The sequence below is a fragment of the Castor canadensis genome, chromosome 4 (assembly GCF_047511655.1).
Source record: "Castor canadensis chromosome 4, mCasCan1.hap1v2, whole genome shotgun sequence".
Lineage (NCBI taxonomy): Eukaryota > Metazoa > Chordata > Mammalia > Rodentia > Castoridae > Castor > Castor canadensis.
Window position 1 is genome coordinate 177,966,737 of NC_133389.1, and position 20,759 is coordinate 177,987,495.

The 20,759-nt window shown below is 40.1% G+C and overlaps 1 protein-coding gene and 1 non-coding gene across 11 annotated transcripts in view; both read left to right on the forward strand.

Annotated features, from left to right (window-relative positions):
• Dis3l2 (DIS3 like 3'-5' exoribonuclease 2) overlaps positions 1 to 20,759 on the forward strand; it is a 370,364-nt gene that overhangs the window by 183,832 nt on the left and 165,773 nt on the right. For 2 of the 10 annotated variants that reach the window (XR_012447409.1, XM_074072002.1), the window contains one exon: positions 9,011 to 9,324. The exons of 7 other annotated variants lie outside the window; for them this stretch is intronic. Coding sequence is in view for 2 of the 3 variants with exons in the window: in XM_074072002.1 (XP_073928103.1) it covers positions 9,011 to 9,020 (10 nt within the window). In the remaining variant the exon portion in view is untranslated. Of the gene's footprint in view, positions 1 to 1,902; positions 6,223 to 9,010; positions 9,325 to 20,759 lie in introns of those variants that run through there. One more of the 10 variants, XM_074072001.1, reaches the window with a different exon arrangement.
• LOC141422831 (U6 spliceosomal RNA) lies at positions 17,907 to 18,009 on the forward strand. The gene has a single exon (XR_012447552.1). It is a non-coding gene; the product is annotated as a U6 spliceosomal RNA (small nuclear RNA).

The window sequence follows — 20,759 nt, forward strand, 5'->3', positions numbered from 1 at the left end:
CTTTTCAGTAAAGCCATGAGCTTCATTGAGGTGGAGGTGGTTTCTATAGCTTTTTACAAGAGAGTTTGTGGGTATCTGTTTCTTTACTATTCCTTCAATAAAAAGGAAGCCCAGTGACCTCCACCGGACCATTACAAATGTGAAACTTGGCACTTAAAACTGCTTGCTCTAAATTTTCCAATTGCTTTCTCTCTTTTTATTCCATTTAATGTCGTTCTGCCAAGTAGTGATTTTATTATTATAAACAGGACATTGTATTCACTTTTAAGAAGAAATATGAAGCTGGAGGTAAAATTACAAACTGCTGCTTCTCAGCTGCCAAAATAGAAAACAATGAGCTAAAAATACAGAGCATACAAAGGGTGCAGTGGTAAGAAATACTGAAATATCTTCAGGGTGGATCTATTCCAAAAAGAAACTTCCTTCTCACTCCAGGTAAAACCAATCTTGAAATTTGAAAGGCGAATCATATAATACAAACTTCTTTCAGGTCAACCCTTTTGTGGGAAAGTTTTCAAGCATAACTATCATTAAATGACTAATGATCTTGCTGTTTATCAGGAAGTCTAATATGATTAAATTGCCATTTAGAAAAGGGCTCCTCTGGGAAAGCAGTGTGGCAGCAGCATAGAAGGAGCACTGGAAGTCCGTCCTAGCTCTCTCAGGAATTAGCTGGGTGACTTTGAGCTCAGCAGTTAACCTTGGGGAAAAGTGGGTAGGAGTGAGCAGCGTTATCTTTTGTAAAATGGACTTTTGACTGGATTTGGGATTTCAAAAACATGTTGGTAGGTTATGAGTTCCTTGGAGTTTTAATTGATGTCATGGAGGAAAAAGATTCTGTGGCCAAGTATTTTTGGAAAACAGTGGGTTAATAAATTTCTTAGAACTTTTCCTCCTGGATCAGCTCATGGAACTCATGTTCCATTGACTATACCTTACAAATTGCTGAACTAGAATTTCAAACTGTTATGTTACCAATGTCAGGGATCCTTTTGTTGTATACATATGGATTTCATAAGCACCGAATTGTAGCTATTCTAGTGTTGGTAATCCTGGGCCCTGGGGTGCCAAAGGCCTATGGCCTGGACTGACAAACACAGAGGATTTTAGCTCTAAGCCCTGAGAACTAGAGATTTATGGCTCCATACCTGAGAAATCAGAGACTTGGGGATCTAGGTGCTTACTTAGAAGCTTATTGCTCTGTGTTTTAATTGCCAGTGGCCCAGCACTCAGCAGGTAGTGAAATCTTCTGCTCTGAGAAGCAGCAAGCCACAGCAGCAGTTGGCACCAGCTCTTATTACAGCTGTTGATCCTCAGATGTTGGGACTCTTGACATTTTAGGTGGCTATTGTTACTGTCATCAAGTCTTGAGTATCAAGACCCTCACATTTACAATGGCCACTGTTGCAGCTCATGAGCCTTGGGTGTCAACCCTCAGCCCTCAAGGCTTGGCAGTTCTCAGAAACTCTTCCAGGGACTGAGGCAAGCAGTTCCAGCCACTGCCTTCTGCTGTCTTGGCTCTTTCATTGTCTCCACTACCTTTGCTTCTCACTGCTTCTGTCCCCATTTGCTCTCTTAAACTTTTCAGCCACACCTCTTGCTGCTACTGCCACTGCTGCTGTTCTGCTGCCACTGTTCCCACCTCTACTGCCACCTCTGCTGCCACTCATTTTCATGCTACCAGCTCATCTCACTCTTATGATAAAAATCACAAGTAGTCAACAAAAGACCATTTGCTGGAACATCAGGGGACAGCATAGGAGGGTATTTCTTGGATGACTGTACTCTAAGCTGAACAGCCTGGTTATATAGCCAGGAGGGGCATGAGTGTGGCATGCGAATGAAGGATTATAGTTGTACCAATCACAGCTTCCAATTCCACCAATCACTGGCTTCTTGCAGAGTTACTGAGGAGCTACTCTCCCTTCTATCTTGAATGAAAAATAGCTGCAGAGTCATCTAAAGCTTACCAAGGCTTTTCTTTGCCTGGAATGCTGCCTTCCAAGGCTGGAACAGGTTGTCTGGAGCAGTTGTGACTTGAATAAGGCCTACTGGAGGAGTCGTGACTTCAGTTGTGGTCCTGGAAGATAGAGTGCTCTCACAGTGATCAAAAAGTGTTGAAAGTAAACAGACTGTCCCGAGAACAGTCCTTCGCGGGTGAGGGGGTGGGGAGGTGGGGTGTGTGTGTGTGTGGAGGGGTGCTTACAATAAAGACTTAAAGAAAGCACAACTCAAAACCAACATTCTCTACAGCATTAGACAGTGCTTAGCAGTCTAATGCCCTGGGGGGAGTTGGGGCCTTCTGATCTGTCCCACTACTAGGTCTAACTAAGCAACTTTGTGTTTGAAATGTCCTTTCTGAGTTTTTCAGGCATCTCATTCTTGGATTTGAAAGAATGTAGTATTCTGTTGGTGATTACTGGTCACATTTATCTGAGAAATAAATATGTCTGTGCCCCATGATGGGATACGGATGGTGATCATGAAGGCAATTCAAGGACTGTGCTTTAAATATCAGTTCTTCCATTGCCAAGGGTACTCAGTCCTTCCTTAGCTAGAGGGAAGCAGGACCAAACTGTTTTGCCTTAGATGGAGAAGCTGTCATTGTGACTTGAAACTACTGGCAGCATTATTCCTTTCATGTAAATCCATCTTGCTGTTTGTGAACTTACAGGAAATTCATAGATAGAAACGAGGATTAATAGATCCTAAAGTAGACCTACAACTGGACATTTTTAGTTGTAGGTTTGTACTTTTTTTAGCAGTTTGTCAGCCCTGAGGGTTGATGTTGATGACTAGTACTACTCGTAGAGAGGATGAATATTCAAAAATGAGTAGTTTTGCACACTGTAGTGGAAAGATGCCTACTGACAAAAATGGTGTTTTAATTTATTCCCTAGAAATACTTTACAGCATTGTGGAAATGTGAATGCACGGGCAAGAGGGCTAATTTCTACATATTCTAAATAAAATCTGTTTGGAAATTGTACTGTAGTAATATGAAAAACTATGTTGGTGACCAAGGATTTGGAGCAACCTTGAGTATAGAGATACATAATTATGAGGGCAGCAAAGTTTCTTCACTATTTTACATGTGTGTGTGTACTTTTTAAAAAAATTGTTTATTGGTTGTACAAATAATTAATTATTAAAAAAAGTTTACAGCACAAATGTATAGAATTACCATAATGAAATCACCTCATGTTATTAATGTATACTAATTCGAACTATAATAAAACTATTTTAAAAAACTTGTTCTAAATGCATAAATAAATGAATAAAAATAAAAAATTATTTTTTGGTCTGGGATTTGATCTTAGAGCTTGACATATAGCTTACCACTCTACCCCTTTTTACTTTAGTTACTTTTTCAGATAGATAGCACTTTATTACCCAGGTAGTCCTCCTACCTATGCTTCCCACATAGCTCATATTACAGATGTATACCACCATGCCCAGCTTGGTTGTTGAGATGAGAGTCTGGCTAACTTTTTTGCCCTGGCTGGCCTTGAGTCATGATTCTCCCAATCTCCCCCTCCTGAGTAGTTGGGATTGCAGGTGTGAGTCACTGTGCCTGGCTGTTTTTTTTTATATTAAGTTATCATTCAAATACTGTAAATCTTACCTTTTTTAATTGCACAGTTAATGGTTTCTTAATACATTCAGAAAATTGTGCACCCATCATCAGAACATTTTTATCATCCCCAGAGTAAATCCCATTAACTTCTAGCAATCACTTACTGACCTTTACTTTCTGTGGCTTTCCCTGTGCTGAAATACTCTTCTATGTTTTGTAGTTGACTTCTGTTACGTAATATGATGTTTTCAAGGTTATCATATTGTAGCATTTATGAGAGCTTCATTTCTCTATATTTCTCATAATATTCCATTATATGAATGTACCACATTTTGTTTATTCATTGGTTGATGGATGTAACTGCAATGACAGATGTGATCCAGCATACCCAACTTTATTGGTTGGGATGGGGTCTTTCGTGTTTTTTTACCAGGATTGGCCTTGAACCATGATCCTCTTAAGCTCTGCCTTCTGAGTAGGTAGGATTATAGGCATGAGCTACCAAACTCAGCTTTGGTATGTATTACTATGTATTACAGGCTGGCCTCAAGCTTGTGATCTTCTTGCATCAGCCTTCCTAGTATTGGGATTACAGGTGTGCACCAGCACATCAAGCTCCAGCTCCATTTTTGCATGTGTATATCCAGTTGTCCAAACACCATAGGAAAAGACTGTTGCTGAAAAGGTGATTCTTCTCTCCGTGCCCCCCCCCCGCCCCATTTACTCATTGAATTGTCTTGGAATGCTTGCCAAAAATCAGTTGATTATAAATGTTTAGACTTATTTTTGAACTTTCAGTTCTATGCCATGGACCTTTATGTCTATATTTATGCTAGTGCCACACTATCTAGATTACTGTGACTTTGTAGTAAGTTTTGGAACTGGGAAACATGAGTCTTTTCTTTGAAATATTTTAATTGAATTTTTATTGAGGTAATTACAGCTCCACATGCAATTACAAGACTTAATATAGTAAGGGCTGGATGTGTAGGTCTGTGGTAGAGCGCTTACCTAGCATGCATGAGACCCTAGGTTCCATCTCCAGTCCTGTGGGGAAAAAAGTAAGAACTCCTTACCCAGTTTCCCATCTGTCAAAACTGAAGTACAGTCATAACCAGGATATTGATATTGATACAATCCATCTTTAGGCCAAGGCTCATTTTTTCCCTCATGGATGTCCAATTGATCAACCATTGTGTTTCCTCCAGTTTTATACCTTTATCAAAATGTAGTTGGACTTATTTTTTATTAGCATACATTATTGTGGAAGGGATTTTCATTGTGACAATTTCATAGATGCAAAGAGTATACTTTGAACAAGTTCACCCTCTCTTTTATATTCCTATAACCTCTCACCCCCCCGCCCCACACACTTTTTGAAACAATGCTTGAATGATTTCATTAGAAGTGGGGGTCTATTAACTTTGATTTTTTTTTTTTCTTCAAGACTTTTGCACTCTTCTGAATTCCTTACATTTCCACATGAAATTTAGAATCAGCCTGTCAATTTCTGGAGATGGGAGAGATGACATCTAGGATTTCCCATTCTCCTTTCCTCCCTTTTTCCCTTTACTAGGGTTTAAAGTCAGGGCCTCATGCTTGCTAGCCATGTGCTCTACCATTTGAGCCACACCCCCAGCTCTTTTTTGCTTTAGTGTTTTTTTTTTTTCCAGATAGGTTTCGTGTCTTTGCCTGGGGCCAGGTTCAGACCATAATCCTCCTATCTATGGCCTTCCATGTAGCTAGGATTACAGGCATGTGCCACTGCACCTGGCTTATTTTGTGGAGATGGGGGTCTTCCTAACTTTATTGATCAGGCTGGCCTTGAGCTGCAGTCCTCCCAAACTCTGCTTCCTGAGTATCTGGGATTACAAGCATGAGCCACCATACCCTGCCTGTTTTTTTTTTTTTGAAACAACAACTTCTCACTGTGTAACCCAGGCTGGCCTTGAAACTTGTAATCCTCCTGCTTCTACCTCCTGAGTGCTGGGATTACAAGCATGCACCACCATATCTGTGTTTTTTTGAGACAAGGTCTCACTGTGTAGCCTAGGCTGGCCTCAAAGTCACTAGGTAGGCCAAGCTGGCCTCAAACTTGTGATCACCATGCCATCATCTCCCAAGGGCTGGGATTACAGGCATTCATGACTATATCCACCTCTCTTTGAATAGTTTCTTAAGGTGGAAGTTGATGTTACTGAATTCACATATGCTTACTTTTTTGTATAGGCATTTACAGCCACAAATTTCTTTCTAAGCACTGTTTTAGCTGCATTCTGTTAATTTCTCTGTTGTGTTTTTGTTTCGTTCATCTCAAAATATTTTGTAATTTCCTTTGAGATTTGTTTTATTATTTAGGTATGTATTACTTAATTTCCACATATTTGTGATTTTTCTAAATTTATGTTATTAACTTTCAATTCCATTCCATTTTAGCCAGTAAACAGATTTTATGTGATATAAATCCTTTTAAATTAAATGAAACTATGTTATATGAGAAGGGTCTGTATGTACCAAAGAAGGATATATTTATTTTGCTATTGTTGGATGGAATGTTCTGTAGATGTGTTATATCCAGTTGATGAGTAGTTTTAAAACTTTCTATTTCCTTGCTGATCTTCTGTTACTGAACGTTGTATATTTAAGCCTCTAGCAATTGCAGTTGAATCTTTATTTTCCTTTCAGTTCTGCTACTTTTTGTTTCATGTACTTGTTGCTATGTTGTTAGGTGCATAAATGTTCATATTTGTTTGGTTTTCTTATATGGATTCATACTACTAGTACTAAAAGATGTCCTCCTTTGCCTCTAGTAATGCTTTTTGTCTTGAATTCTGTTTCATCTGCTATTAGCTTAACTACTCCAGGTCTCTTTTTATTAGTTTGTATGGTATAGCTAAATCTCATGTATCTTAAATACTATAATGTGCCAAAATCAACTGTCTCCTCCTCCCTCCATTATCCCCAAGGTTTGTTGTTACTGCAGTTTGTTTTGTTGCTGTTTGTTTTCTGATTTAACTAAATGATTTCGTAGATTGTGTTAAGGTCTGAATGTTTGCGTCTCCCTTAAATTCATATGTTAAAATCCTTATCCCCAGTTTATAGTATTAGGAACAACCATTAGGTCATGAGAGTAGTGTTTCCATGAATAAGATTAGTACCCTTATAAAAGAGGCTTGAATGAGAAATCCCACCCCTTCTACCATGTGAGGACACTGCAGGAAGGCACCATTTATGCAGAAGCAGGTCCTCACCAGACACTGAATCTGAGGGCACCTTTGTCTTGACATTCCCAGTCTCTAGAACTATGAGACATAAGTGGGTTTTATTTATAATCCAATCAGTTAATGGCATTTTTTTATAGTATCCCAAGTGGATGAAGATAGTCTGTATTCATCTTGTAAGGCCACTGTGTCTGCTTGACTGGTTTAATGGTTAACTAATGAATGGACAGAGACTCCCTTAAAATTTGTAAACAGTGAGACTCCCATCCTTTGTTAAATGCCTCTGTGTGTGCTGGGGCACACTGTCATTGAACAGGCATGTGTGTACAACTCTGCCTTATTCTTTACTTTCTGTACACGCAGAGGTTCAAGTTTAGCCTGAAATGAGAGTTTGAGGGCTTCCCAGGTCTTTCCTGGGCATGTACACAGCTGTGTGCATATGTATGTTCAGGAATGCATGGAACCTTTTCAAAGACCTCTATAGACATCTCATTCTCCAGATTTTCCTGTTAACTTTTTTGGTCCACTGCTCTGTCATTATCACTATCTCAGACAGGTGCAGGGTTAAATAAGCAGTACTGATTGTTTTCAGTGAACACTCCTGGGGCTTTGTGGCTGTTCCCACTGAACAATGTCTGATGCAGGTCAAATTAAACACGTTCTGTGAATGGGGTTTTGAGGGAACTGCTAAATAGGTCAAATAATGATACTTTCCTAAAATGCTGTTTTCAGGATGCTGGTTCTTGCCATGATTTCAAGGCTGTTGTTTTTCGAGGCTACAGAAGAGCTGGGAAGAGGGATTGAGGAATCTTAATTTCAACATCTTAATTGATTTTATTAATATTCAGCAATTTTTCTTGAATAATTGTACCTCACATTATTAGCCTTTGACAAATTTGCAGATTTCTGAAACTTTTTATTTTAATAATTTTGCCAGAGTTGTAGTTACATATATGGAGTAAGAACTTTGTACAGTACTATACCTTGCTAGTCCTTTGGGTGTCACTCTCAAGTCTCACCCCTTTTTAATGTCTGGTTAGAGATAAAAGAAAACAATGTTCTACAGAAGTGACAAGCTTCCTGGGGAAGATAACAGAGAGAGCAAAAACAAGATAACATTTGAAAAAAAAGAACCACAGTGTAGTCAAAATTATATGGGCAGATCATTCCTAAGATTAGGAATATTTGGGAGCCTGGTATTCGTAGTAGTGCAAGTGAAAAGATGAAATGGTCAACTTCATTGATAGAAGGGGAAGAGGGAAATAAACGCCTGAGCTTCCTATATGATGTCCTGTTGTGCATATAGCCCTTCATCTTTCCCTTGACAGGTTCATTCTGTCCTATTCCATGGCTCACTGTGCCTGTGTCTGTTTGCTGGGCCATCTTAGGTGCCGAGAAGCGTTGTCCTCTCAGAAAACTGTAGGTGTGCTATGCTCAGTTCTCCTTTGGCAGTTAATTCATTTGCCATCCTGTGCTGTAATTTACCTGTATATGACTCTGACTCCTTGATGGATAGTGAAGTCCCATCAAGAGCAATATTTGGCATATAATAAATTATATAAGTAACTATATATGTATAGGATAAAGAAAGGAAGAAAAGGGGAAATACAAAGAAGGCTTTGTCTCAGAGTTTGTACAATGTGTGTTAATTCAGTTTAATGTGGGTTTTTTTAAAGCAAGTGCTTGGATTAATTCTGTTTCTTTTTGATATTCTTAGGAAAATGAATAGTATAAAACATAGTCCACTAGCCTCAAAAAGGTTGCAGTGTAGTGGAGAAATTAGGTAGGAAAACATCATAAAGCATAAAATGTTGGGCTGGCAGAATGGCTTTAGTGGTAGAGCGCCTGCCTAGCAAGTATGAGGCCCTGAGTTCAAACCCCAGTACCAACAAAAAAATTAAAGATGAAGGAAATAAAATAAAATAATAAACTGGGTGCTGGTAGCTCAAACCTATAACCCTAGCTACTTGGGAGGCAGAGATTAGAAGGACTGAGGTATGAGTCCAGCCAGGGCAAATAGTCACGAGACCTCATGTCCAAACAGAGCAAAATGGACTGTGTGGCTCAAATGGTAAAGTGCCTGGTTTGCAATACAAAGCCCTGAGTCCAAACTCTAGTGCCACCAAAAAAATAAGAATGTTAAAGTTGTTATCACAAAATAAGAGGCACAACTTCTATACTGGCAAAGATGAAATATGGCTGTTCCTCCCAGGTCCTCCTGACAAGTAACAACATGGACACAACACAGAAAACAAGCATAAGAAGATACTGAAAGGTGGAAGAAGAAGTCACACTGCCTAAGAATCTCAGGACTTGAGGAGGAAATAATGGTGGTTCTCCTGGGTTTCCTTTTTGCTTTCCATGTATCCCAAACAGGGTGCTGCAGAAGTCACCAATTTAGAGTAGCCAAAACGTGTGGAAAAGGTAATCTTGAGGAAAAACCTGTCTCCTCTAGCCAAAAGACCAAGAGAAGGATAGTCTAACAACAGAAAACCTTTTTGGCAGTGCCCACCTATGCCAGCCAAACATAAACATCAACAGAAAAAACACACACAAACACACGCAGCGTTTCAGAGGGGCTGCCCACCTATGCCAGCCAAACGTCAACAGAAAAAGAAAAGGCACACACACACACAGAGTTTCAGAGGAACTGCACACTGCTATGAAATCAAGCAGTAATGCCCCAGTTCCCACACCTGGTGTTGATCATAGAGTCAAGCTCAATCAGGAGACACTCTTTTCCCCCTTTGAGGTGGCATCAGCAGATCTAGGCAGGTACCTAACCTTCCATCCCTGTGCACTAGAAGCAGTTGGTGGTATTGTCATTCCTTTGCCAGGATAGTGTCAGTAGAACCAAGTGAAGAGCTTTTCTGCCCCTGTGTCAGTAGAAGCAGGCATGCTCCCACTTCCCTCCTGGGGTATCGTCACCAGGACCAAGTACGTCGCTTACCTCATCGTCCATATAGTGGAAGCAGCTTATGTTCAAATTCCCCTACTGGGCTAGTTCTCATAAAGCTGAATGTGGAACTGATAATCTTCTATCTCCTGTCTATCAAAAATAGGCCTGAAGTCTACTTTAAGGGAAGAAACAACCCTCAAAATGGAGGAAAAAATTAAAATTAGGTATCTGATAGAGGATTTACATCCAGAATGTATCATGGATTCTTGATGTACTCAAGAGTACCTAGTAAGTACAAGGCCCTGAGTTCAAACCCCAGTATCATAAAGAACTCTTACCTCTTACAACTTAGCAATAAAAAGACAAACAAATGTTAAAATTGGAAAAAAATTTAAAGATACACAAATTGCCAGTAAGCACATGAAAATATGCTTAATATCACTGGGTCATTGTGAAAATGCAAATCAAAGTCACACGATACCACTGTGTACCCATTAGGATAGGTATAATAATAAAAAAATTGGAGTCAGGGTGAGGCACACCTATAATCCCTACCTACTTGGGAGGCTGATATGGGAAGAATTGCGGGTCTATCTCAGCCAAAAGTTTAAAGACCCCCCCACCTCAACAGAAAAAGAAGCTGGGTGTGGTGGTGCGTGCCTATCATCCCAGGTTTGGCAGGAAGTGTAAAATAGGAGGATCAAGCTCCAGATGGACCTGGGCAAAAAGTGAGACCCCATCTTCAAAATAACCAGAGCAAGAAGGACTGGAGGCATGACTCAAGCAGTAGACCACTTTGAGAGCGTGAAGCTCCAAGTTCAAACTTCAGCATCACCAAAACTAAAAAGGTTGGTGTTGATAAAGATGCAAAGATATTTTCACCTAGAATGTAAAATGGAGAACAGCTTGACAGTTCCTCAAAATGTTAAGCATAGAATTACCATGTAACCTAGCAGTTGTACTCTTAGAGAATTGATAACATTACCACACAAAAATTATACATGATGAATATGCATAGCTGTATTAAAAAATAGAAACAACATAATGTATGTCAACTGAAGAACAAAATGTATTGTTTCCATGTAGTGGAGAATTGTTGCCCATAAAAAAGGAAGAAGTGCTGATACATGGTACAGTGGGAATGTACATGCTCAACAAAAGTGGACACAAGAAGTCTACGGATTTGATGGTTGCATTTTATGAAATGCCCAATGTAGATAATCCATTAAGAAAGAAAATAGATTACTGCCTACTAGGGGGCTGTGAAGAGGAGAAAAATAAAGAGACTGCTATGGCCATGGAATTGTTTTTTGAGGTGCTGATAGGTTTTAAAATTAGGTTGTAGTAATGAGTATATAGTAGGGTGTATATATTAAAAAACCTGAATTTTGTGCTAGAACTTGGAAAATTTTATAGTATGTGGCTTTTATCTCAGTAATGCAATTATAAGAGATAAATATGTGTAAACTACCATATCAAAAGTAAAAATCCTACAGTCTTATCAGATATAAGTTGACGCAGAGGTCAGCATGCCTACAATTCCAGCAGCTGAGATTGAAGCAAGAGGATCTCAAGTTCAAGGTCTGCCTGAGCTACATGGTGAGATCCTGCCCTCAAAAACAGGGATAGGTGGGGTGGGCTCTGGGAGTGTAGCTCAGTAGTAGAACATTTGCCTGTCATGTGCAAGGCCCTGGATATGATCCCTAGTGTGGGGCTTGGGGAAAGGAGGGTATTTGATACAGAAATGGCATTTCCAAAAGTCCAGCATGCATTCATACTAAAAATGCTTAGCTCGTAGGAAAACAAGAATGCACTCAACTTGATAGAGAGCATCTATAAAAAGGAATAGGCACACAGGTTAATGGAACAGAATAGAGAACCCAGAATTACATCCATATAAATGTGCGCTATTGAGTAAAAGCATTTCAGTGCCAAAAGGATAGCCTTTCAACAAATGGTGTTGAAAGAACTCAGCAAATACAGGCTAATAAATGAACTTTGACCAAATCCTTCTGACTTATGCAAGAATTAACTCAAAATTGATATGGACTTACAAATAAAAGATAGCTGTTAAAAACTTACAGAACATAGGGTATTTAAAAGGATAACACTAAGGGGTTGGTAAAGAGTTTTAAACTTTGATACAGAAGCATAATCCATAAAAGAATTGATTGGCAAAGTGGATTTCATCAAACTTTAAAACTTTTGGTCTGTGAAAGATCTTGATAAAAGGATGAAAAGATAAGCTACTGACTGGGAGAAAGTATTTGTAAACCACATAGCCAACAAAGAGCCAAAATCTAGAATTCATTAAGAACCCCTAGCCAGGCGTGGATGGCTCTCCCCTGTAATCGTAGCTACTCAGGAGGCAGAGATCAGGGGAATGCAGTTCAAAGTCAACCTGGGCAAATAGTTCATGAACCCTATCTCGAAAAAACCCATCACAAAAAGGGCTGGTGGAGTGGCTCAAGATGTAGGCCCCGAGTTCAAATCCAATACCGCAAAAAAAAAAAAAGGGCTGGTGGAGTGACTGAAGCAGTAAGGGCGCCTGTCTAGCAACCATGAGGCTCCAAGTTCAAACCCCAGTGTTGCCAAACAAAACAAAAAACCAAACACGCTCTAAAACTCTGTAGTATAAAAGCCATCCACTTAGAAAATGGGCAAGACCCACATACTGGGGAGAATATCAGATGGCCCAAATGAGCACACAAAAAGATGTTTATCATCACTAGGAGTCTAAAATGTAAACTGTCCACAACATCCAAGTAGTTCATACCTATCAGAACATCCAAAACAGAAGGAAAAGACAAAGTTGAGAACTTCAGGTAATACCAAATACCAGTGTGGATGTAGAGAAGGTATGTCTCTCACATGTAACTGATGGAAATGTAAAGTGCCACAACCACTCTGGACATACTTTGGAAATTTCATTAAAAAACAACCAAACACAACCATTATACAACCCATTAATTGCATTCCTAGGCATTTATCCCAGAGAAATGGAAACATTTTCTCATTAAAACCTGTCATGGATTTTCATAACAGCTTTATTTATAATAGCCCCAAACTGGAAATAACCCAGATGTCCTTCAACAGGTGAATTGTTCAGCAAGCTGTAATGCATCCATACAGGGGAATGGTACTCAGCAATAAAATGGAATGAACTATTGGCACACATCACAACATGTATAGATCTTCAGGAGATGATGCTCAGTGACAAAAACCAGTCTCAAAGATGACATATCATATGTTTCTGTTTATATAACATTTTTGAAAGGTCGGATTTTAGAACTAGAGATTTGTAGTGGGCAGGGCAGGAGAAAGTTGGGAGCCATCAAGGGATCCTTGAATTGGTAGTTGTATTCAGTATCTTGATTGAGGTAGTAATTTACATGAATTCTACACACTTAAGAAAATTGCATAGAATGTATACACTCAAATGAGTACAAGTAAGAATGAGAAATCTAAGGTTGGTTGTGTTAGGGTCAATATCCTACTTTTGATATTGTAAACTTTTTCATAGCATCTGTATTATTTCTTACAAATGTCTAAATCTTTATCTCGAAAGGTTCAGTTTTTTTAAAAAGGCAGCAGGTTATACTCTGGCTTCTTTTCAGATCATATAAATCTTTCACCTTTTAAAAAGGCAGCAGGTAAGCACAAATGAGAATGTAGTTTGGGAAACTTGAAAGCTTTAAAGAGCAAATGATCTTTGAACTTGACCTTGAAGAAAGAATAGGATTTCAGTACACTTTGTCTTATTTTTAAAAAGAAGGACTGGCCTGAGATGTCTGTCAAGTGCTAAAGTACCTGATTTGTAAGCAAGAAATCCTGAATTCAAACCCCAGACCCACACACACAAAAAATATATTGCCGGGTGCCAGTGGCTCACATCTGTAATCCTAGCTACATGAGGGGAGGATCACAGTTCGAGGCCAACCAAGGCAAATAGTTCAAAGACTCTATCTCCAAAATGACCAGAGCAAAAATAGACTGAGGGTGTGACTCAAGGAGTAGAGCACCTGCTTTGCAAATGCAAAACCTTGTGTTCAAACCTCAGTCCCACCCAAATAAGTAAAATAAAAGTGAACATAGGGCAGTCACATTAGGACTGGACCCTCTCTTCCTCGTAGGTAGCTCACTAGAAATTCCCCACCTGACCCCAAAGAATAACAAACATCTACCTTTAGCCATTTTCTAGAAACTACCCACTGGCCTCTAAGAATGATAAACACCTGCCCTTAAGCCTCCTGATATAAGAGTCAGTGGGTGGATTGAGGATTTTCCCTCAAAGCAACCTTCCTTGTACTTTTCCATCAACCTCCTCTGTCTACCCCCCCATCTGTAAGCAGCTGTGGGCTCTAGTGTCTGCTGGAGACCCTCTCTGCATGTTCCGTCTCCTGAATAAAGCCTGTGCTGACATTGAGCCATCTCCTCGCCTATTTCTCTGCCTCTTTCAGTCTAACATCTCTATCTCCCACCTGTCCTTCCATACACCTTTTCAGTATAACTAAAGAGAAGCAGCAGGACTGAAGGCATGGCATGAGCAGTAGAGCACCTGCCTAGCAAGCGTGAAGTCATGAGTTCAAACCCCAGTGCCACCTTTAAAAAAAAAAAAGGCAGCAGCAGTCAACACCATTGATGACTTCTTGTTATAAGAAAAGCTTGCAGTATAGTGAGATGTCCACAAGGCCCTTGAATTGTTTCAATATCATGGAGCAAGGTGAAGTTCAAAAGAATCTGAACTTTAACTTGAGTTAAAGGGCATGAACAACAAAATTTTTAGATGGGAAAGTAAGTAAAATTTGGATATTATGTGCCTTAGATACCAAAAGGAGATGACAACAGACGGAAATTCAGTCTTGGCATTCAAGAAATAAGCCTGGATGGCAAATACTTATTTAGGTGCATAAAGTAGTGAAGGCTTCCACGTGAAGTGTGTGCACAGCCTAAAGAGGAAAGAGAGCCAAGGGTAGACTCTGAAGAGTTCCATATTAAAAAGGGAGACTCTTCCTAGGAAAAGGTGGGGGGTGGGGGTTGAGGACATAGAAAGCTTAAAAAGAGTTAAAGAAATAGGCGTGGTTGGTGGCAAGTTCCAAGCAAGGGCAAGCTGCCCTATGCTTTGCTGCAGTAAGGTCAACTGGGACAAAGCTGGAATACAGGTCACTGGAGTTAGCCATCAAGTTCTTTTCTGTGTCTTGTGAATATCTTAAGAGTTGTTTCTGTGGAGTGACTAGAGCCAAAAGCCAGATCACAGTTTGCTGAGGAGTGGATGGGAGGTGAGAAAGTGGGAGCCTAAATTTAAGCATCTCTTTTACAGGCCTGTGCTGTGCTATTAGGTGGGGGGAGTGTGAGAGAAGCAGGGTCCTGAGCCATTGTGCAAATGGGGAAGATTTGAGTTTTTTGGCAGGCAGCAGCCGAGAAACCAAGGAGGACATACACATTTTTGGATTCCTCATCGGAAATTGCCTTCAGAGCCTGAGGCACATTTTCAACAATGGCAAATCTTCATCTTTTGAGGGTGGATTTGATTTTTGGAAACAGCCAGCTCAGTTCAGAGCCAAGGGTGGTAAATCAGGTAGGTGATCAAGTTGGATAATCCATCTTCAAAAAAAAAATCCCCATAATTATAAAGCAATAAAACTGATTTTCTTGTGACCCTAAATAATGGGCTTGGAAAGTGGTTCTTAAAGAATTCCAAAAACTGAGCATGGTAGGTAACAGTTTGTGAATGAGTACATGGAGTGCTTTAGTTTTCAGAAGGACAGCATTTTGCAGAAGGGCTGTTACCTGTGTGAAGAAGTTGGTCTAACTTGTGACATTGTATGCGCTCCTCATGCTCAAGTTAAAGTTGCCAGTAGTCTTTTTGCCTAAGAGGTGACTTAGTGGAATTATACCAAAGTTTATATATGGGAGATTCAAGAGTTTCAAACTGTGATTGTTTAAACAGTTCTCCTGTGGTCTTTCAGATGTAATTAGAATTCCTAGGATAGGAGTGTTCCCACAAGCATAACAATACTTTAAATGTGTGTTCAATTATCCTTTTCTATAGTTATTTAATCGTTTCTTTTTGAAATGCAGTTATTTTGAAAATATTAAAGGTCACATACTCTCAAATGTCTCTCAGCCCTAAGGCAGTATTGGGGACTTAGTAGGCATTTAGGGAACATCCCTCTTCATTCCTCTTTGCCCTTGTGTTTGAGACCCACCAAGAGAAAAATCAGTTCCCTGGTAGATCATCATCTCTGTTATGGCCAAAAATATCAACAGTATTTAAGTAACAGGCAAAAATTTGAAGATTTCACCTGGTGTTGTTACTGTAGCAAATATAAATATACTGAAAGAAATCATTTATTGAGTGCTGATTTTATACCTTTTTATTATTATCTCATCAAATTGCTAATACAACCCTGTGAAATAATTGTCCCCATTTCACAGATGAAGAAACTGACTCAGACAAGTGCCATCGCTTGTGCAAGGTCACATGGCTTCGAGAAGCTGAGCAGGGACTTGAATTCAGGTGTGCAGTCTTGGAAGCTCTTACCTCTAACCTCCTGTGTCTCCACCTTCTTAAACCCATGGCGTTAGTAAAGCATAAAACATTTTTTAAAAAGTCAGTCCTTTCTTTTTCAAATCCTTACTGGCCAAAAAACCAGGTGCTGTAGCATTATATTTTATGGAATTGAATGACAAAGGTAATAGTTTTAAAGTTGATTTGTTTTTGAAATGGAAACCTGATGTTTCAGTTCAGCCATGCCCTCCCACTGCCTCCCACACCTGAAAGGCTTGTGTGCTCCTGGAGGGGCGGTGTGGAAGTGGTGACTGTAATATCCTGTCAAGGCTTCCTTAATGAGAAGGCATTAAAGAAAGCCATGACAAGTTAGCCATTCTAGGAAACTTTCCACAGCTGTTGCTTTAATTAAGACTTTTTTTGGTCCCAAATAACAGAAACCACTGGAGCTCACTTAAGCAGAAAGGGGAATCTGTTTTAAGGATCCTGTGGTGTCTCTCAAAATCTAGGGGCAGGGAACCAGGAACTGCAATGAAGCAGGAAACCCAGAAAGATTTCTTTCCTCCTTGCTGCTTCTGCTGTCCACACAGCTGCTTCCTTTTTCCCCTCAGAGGACAGCCACATTTGCTTGCTACTCCTCAGTGGGAAGGCCACCGGATGGCTGCAGCCACTAAGCTACTTTCCTAGCTCATCACCCAGAAGGAGATTGATTTCTTTCCTCCCCCAGACCCCTTTTCTCCTTTTCCTTGTCCCAATTCCAGGATTGTTCCAGTTTGAGTCCCATGTTGGTGTGTGGAGGGAGTGTAAGACCAGGCAAGCCGTATGCCCAATGCAGCTGCACTCACTTCTCTATGGACCATGTTACTCATTAATTTTCATCCCAGGAGTTGGAATAATTTTAGTGATTCTGTTTACCCCCAGGATGAAATTCAAGAATGTAGATTTTAGAGGCAAATTTGGTTTGAATCTTCACACTGCCACTTACTAGGAATATAATCATGGGCTCATCTGAGCCTTACTTTATTTAAAGTTCCAAAGATATACAGATATCTGTTTCGTGAGGTTTTAGTGGAAGAAATAATGCTTAGCACACAGTCGTTCACCTGTTTATATATGATTAAGTATTGTCCCTTGTTAGGAAAAACGCCGCTCGCAAAGAAAACTCATGAGAAAAGTCTCGTAAGGTTTAATGACAGGCTCAAGCTGTCAGGCTGGCTAGGGAAAAATGGCACAGCACTGAGTCTGGGCCAGGTGTGGCTTTTGTAGAAGAGGGAGCTTGAGGAAGTTAGCGCGTGTGCTGGAGTCTCCGTTAGGGGTGGAGCTGTCTTGGGGGGCAGGGATTTCTGTTAAGGGTGGAGCTACGGTTCGGGTTGAGGCTGCCCGCAGGAGGCTCCGTTTCTCAAGAAGTGAGACCTGAGGATGAAATGGCCACCGATTCACAAAATGGTGACATTATTACTCTATCACCCACTCCCTTTTTCTGGTGGTCATTAAGGCCTTTCAAAGAGAAGAAAAGATGATGAGTCTATACACGTCACTACTGCAGGGTGTTTGTGCAGAAATGTTTTACTAAATTCCTATGTTAATGGAGATAAGGAAGAATGGAGAAGCAGTTTTGTTACTAGAGGCCCGATTTTGGGGTGGGGGAGTTCCAAGAAATTAAGTCAGGCACTCGCCCCCCAAATCAAGCAGACATACTTGCTTTGGCAGCACATATACTACAATTAGAATGATACAGAGAGGATTAGCATGGCCCCTGTGCAAGGATGGTACACAAATTCATGAAGCATTGAAACAAAAAATCAAACAGGAAAGTAATGGTGGGAAGGCAGGAAAAGAACTTTGATAATTAGTATAATTATCACCTGGAAGACAGGTGTCCTGGAGGATCGTGTCCTTAGCTCTGTCTTGGAGGAAAGGGAAGTGATACTGACATAAACTCTCTAATTATATAGGGAAGGAACAGAAAAGGGACAAGAAGCATGCATAAGCTAATCAATCTTGGTCAAACTGTGGTCTTGATGCGGCCTAGCAACTGTTGGTGGGTCTGTTTTCCCTCTGTCTCTTAAAGAGTTAAAAGACAGGAGACTAGAAAGTATCAGGACAGAGAAAGTAAAGGCTTCTCTAGAGTGAGAAGCAGGACTTGGAAACCAGTGGTCCCCTAAAGTGCTCAGTCCCATTACCTTTTCCTTTTTCCCCCTGCCCCATGTCTTGGTGGTCTTTCTGGCATTTGCATGCCAGGATTCTCCACCAGTATTAGGTTACATTTGGTGCTGAAGGACTAGTTGGGAATTGATTGGGGGAGAGTGTAAAGGTGGTGTCTTCATGCACAGTCCTCAGGGAAGAGGACGGCTCATTCCTTTGTGGGCACTTTTTCCCATTGCCATCTTTACAGTGACCTTGGCAGTTCCTCTTTCAGTCTGGTTGCTCACTATCTCAGGATTAGCCCCCCAGAAACTTTTTTCCATAAGAAAGTCATTGCCACCTGAGCGGTAGATTAGGCTGTTGTTACAAGGTGTTTATTCATCAGACCTGTTCCTGGAATCTAAAATGACTGCAGAAGAGAATGACTCCGGGCAAAGGGGACAAGTACAAAGTGGAGGCGTCAATACCATATTATTTTATAATTTGGGTTTTAATTACCCAAATGCAGGTTCAAGTGAAGAGTCACTGCTTTCAGCAAGAGCAGCCTCTAAGTACAGTTTGAAGTCAGATCGTGGAGGATGTTGCATGACAAATCGAGAACTGTAGTGGATGTGAAAGGCAGGGAAGAAAGAGAGAAGACCAAAGTCTAGGTGGAAAAGAGAGGGATTATGAATTCAGGGCTGGTCCAAGGCTTGGTAAGGACTGGGCACTGGGAGTTAGCCTAGAGAGAATGTCAGGATACCTGAACTCCCTTGAGTGGTGTAGGCTCAGTGAGGTGCGGGGTGGGGCGGGGGGGGGGGGGGGGGGAGACGACGACACACGGGGACTGGACGGGACAGAGGAAGAGGGAAGATGTCATCTGAGCTTCTTTTCTCCTGAAGATAGGGAGTGGGAAAGGGGCACTCTGCTTCATCATATCCCATTTCCTTATTTGGAAACTCTAGAGCAAATAATAATCTCGAGCGTGTATTTGATATTAAAATCAGCTAGGGAATCATTATCAGCTTGCTTTTTCTTAAAACTATAGAACCAGCTCTGAATAATGTAACAGAATTTTGGCCCAAAATGAACATTTAAAGACATTCAAGACTAAGCTTACCCCATTACTGAGAAGAAAGAATTCATGTATTTTTTTCTGTTGAAAGTCCCAAAGTTCTACTGTGGCCAAAATAGTAGTCCTGAAATACATTTTGGTATTTAAAAAACATATATTCATATTCTTACTCTTTATTTTTAGAGGAAATTTTATAAAAATGTTATATGATCTCTTGTACAAACCTCTTACCTTATTACACTGAGACTCTGATAAATGGTCTCAGTATTTTACAGAATTGTGCCAGGTCTAATGAGGCCCATTCATGATTCTTGAACACCATCTTTCCACACCATCCAATTTTAAAAACATTTGTTTTGAGAATACATTTTCCAGGCAGTTTCTCTGCAGCCTGGGGTGGGAGGGGCTGGGGGGGGCAGTATTTTGAAGCCTCTCAGTGACTATGGGATAAAAAGACTTGACAAGAAAGCCCTAGAATTCTTGAAGAGCAAGGCCTTTGAAAGATTCATTGTTGTGGAATCTCCCTTTGAATGAAACCACTTTATCTTGCTTCTAAACATCTATTGGACAGACACAGTATTTTCTGAAAAGAAATTGGGATAATGTTAAAGAACAAACATATGTAGGTAATCCAGTATGGGCAGTGTGTAATTTGAAGAATGATAGTTCCATTTTTATGGTTGCCATAACAGTCATACAATTGTCCAAAAAAATGTGTATGGCTTTTATAGAAAGAGCTGGCACCATTGTGATGATTCTTCTCATATCAGAACAACTGTTTTCAGATCTGAAAAATAGGGGTGGCTTAACCCTTCCCCAGTTAGCTCAGCATGTTCCCTGAGAAGGCTTTGGAGCTCCAGGGCTGTTGAAATGCATTCAGTACTTGCATTTGCATTTTAGCCTGATAAATGGATTGAGAGTTAAGGATGATGATCCTTTCAACAGCAGGTTCTGAATTCCTGGCTTGGGAATTCAAAGGATGAGGGAAAAAATATATATTGTTCCTCAAATAAAAATCTCAGAGAGATGTCTGGACATAGTTAATTCCTTGACTTTGTGACTATTAATTCTGCCCACTAGAATTTAAATCCGTTAAATTCTGGCCTTTACACCATTGCGTTTAGTGTAAGAAAAAGTCATACTAAGATTTGGTTACAATGTCAGTTTTACGTATTAACTGTGTTGCTTCTGGAAATTGTGAAGCAAATTTAAAAATAGTATATTTAAGTGAAAGTATATCCACACATATTCTTTTTTGGCTACTTTTTTTCTCTATTTTTGTATACCTTTTCCAAAGGAAAGTACTTGGGACTTGACTTTTTCCAGACATACCAACAAATAACCAGTTTGAA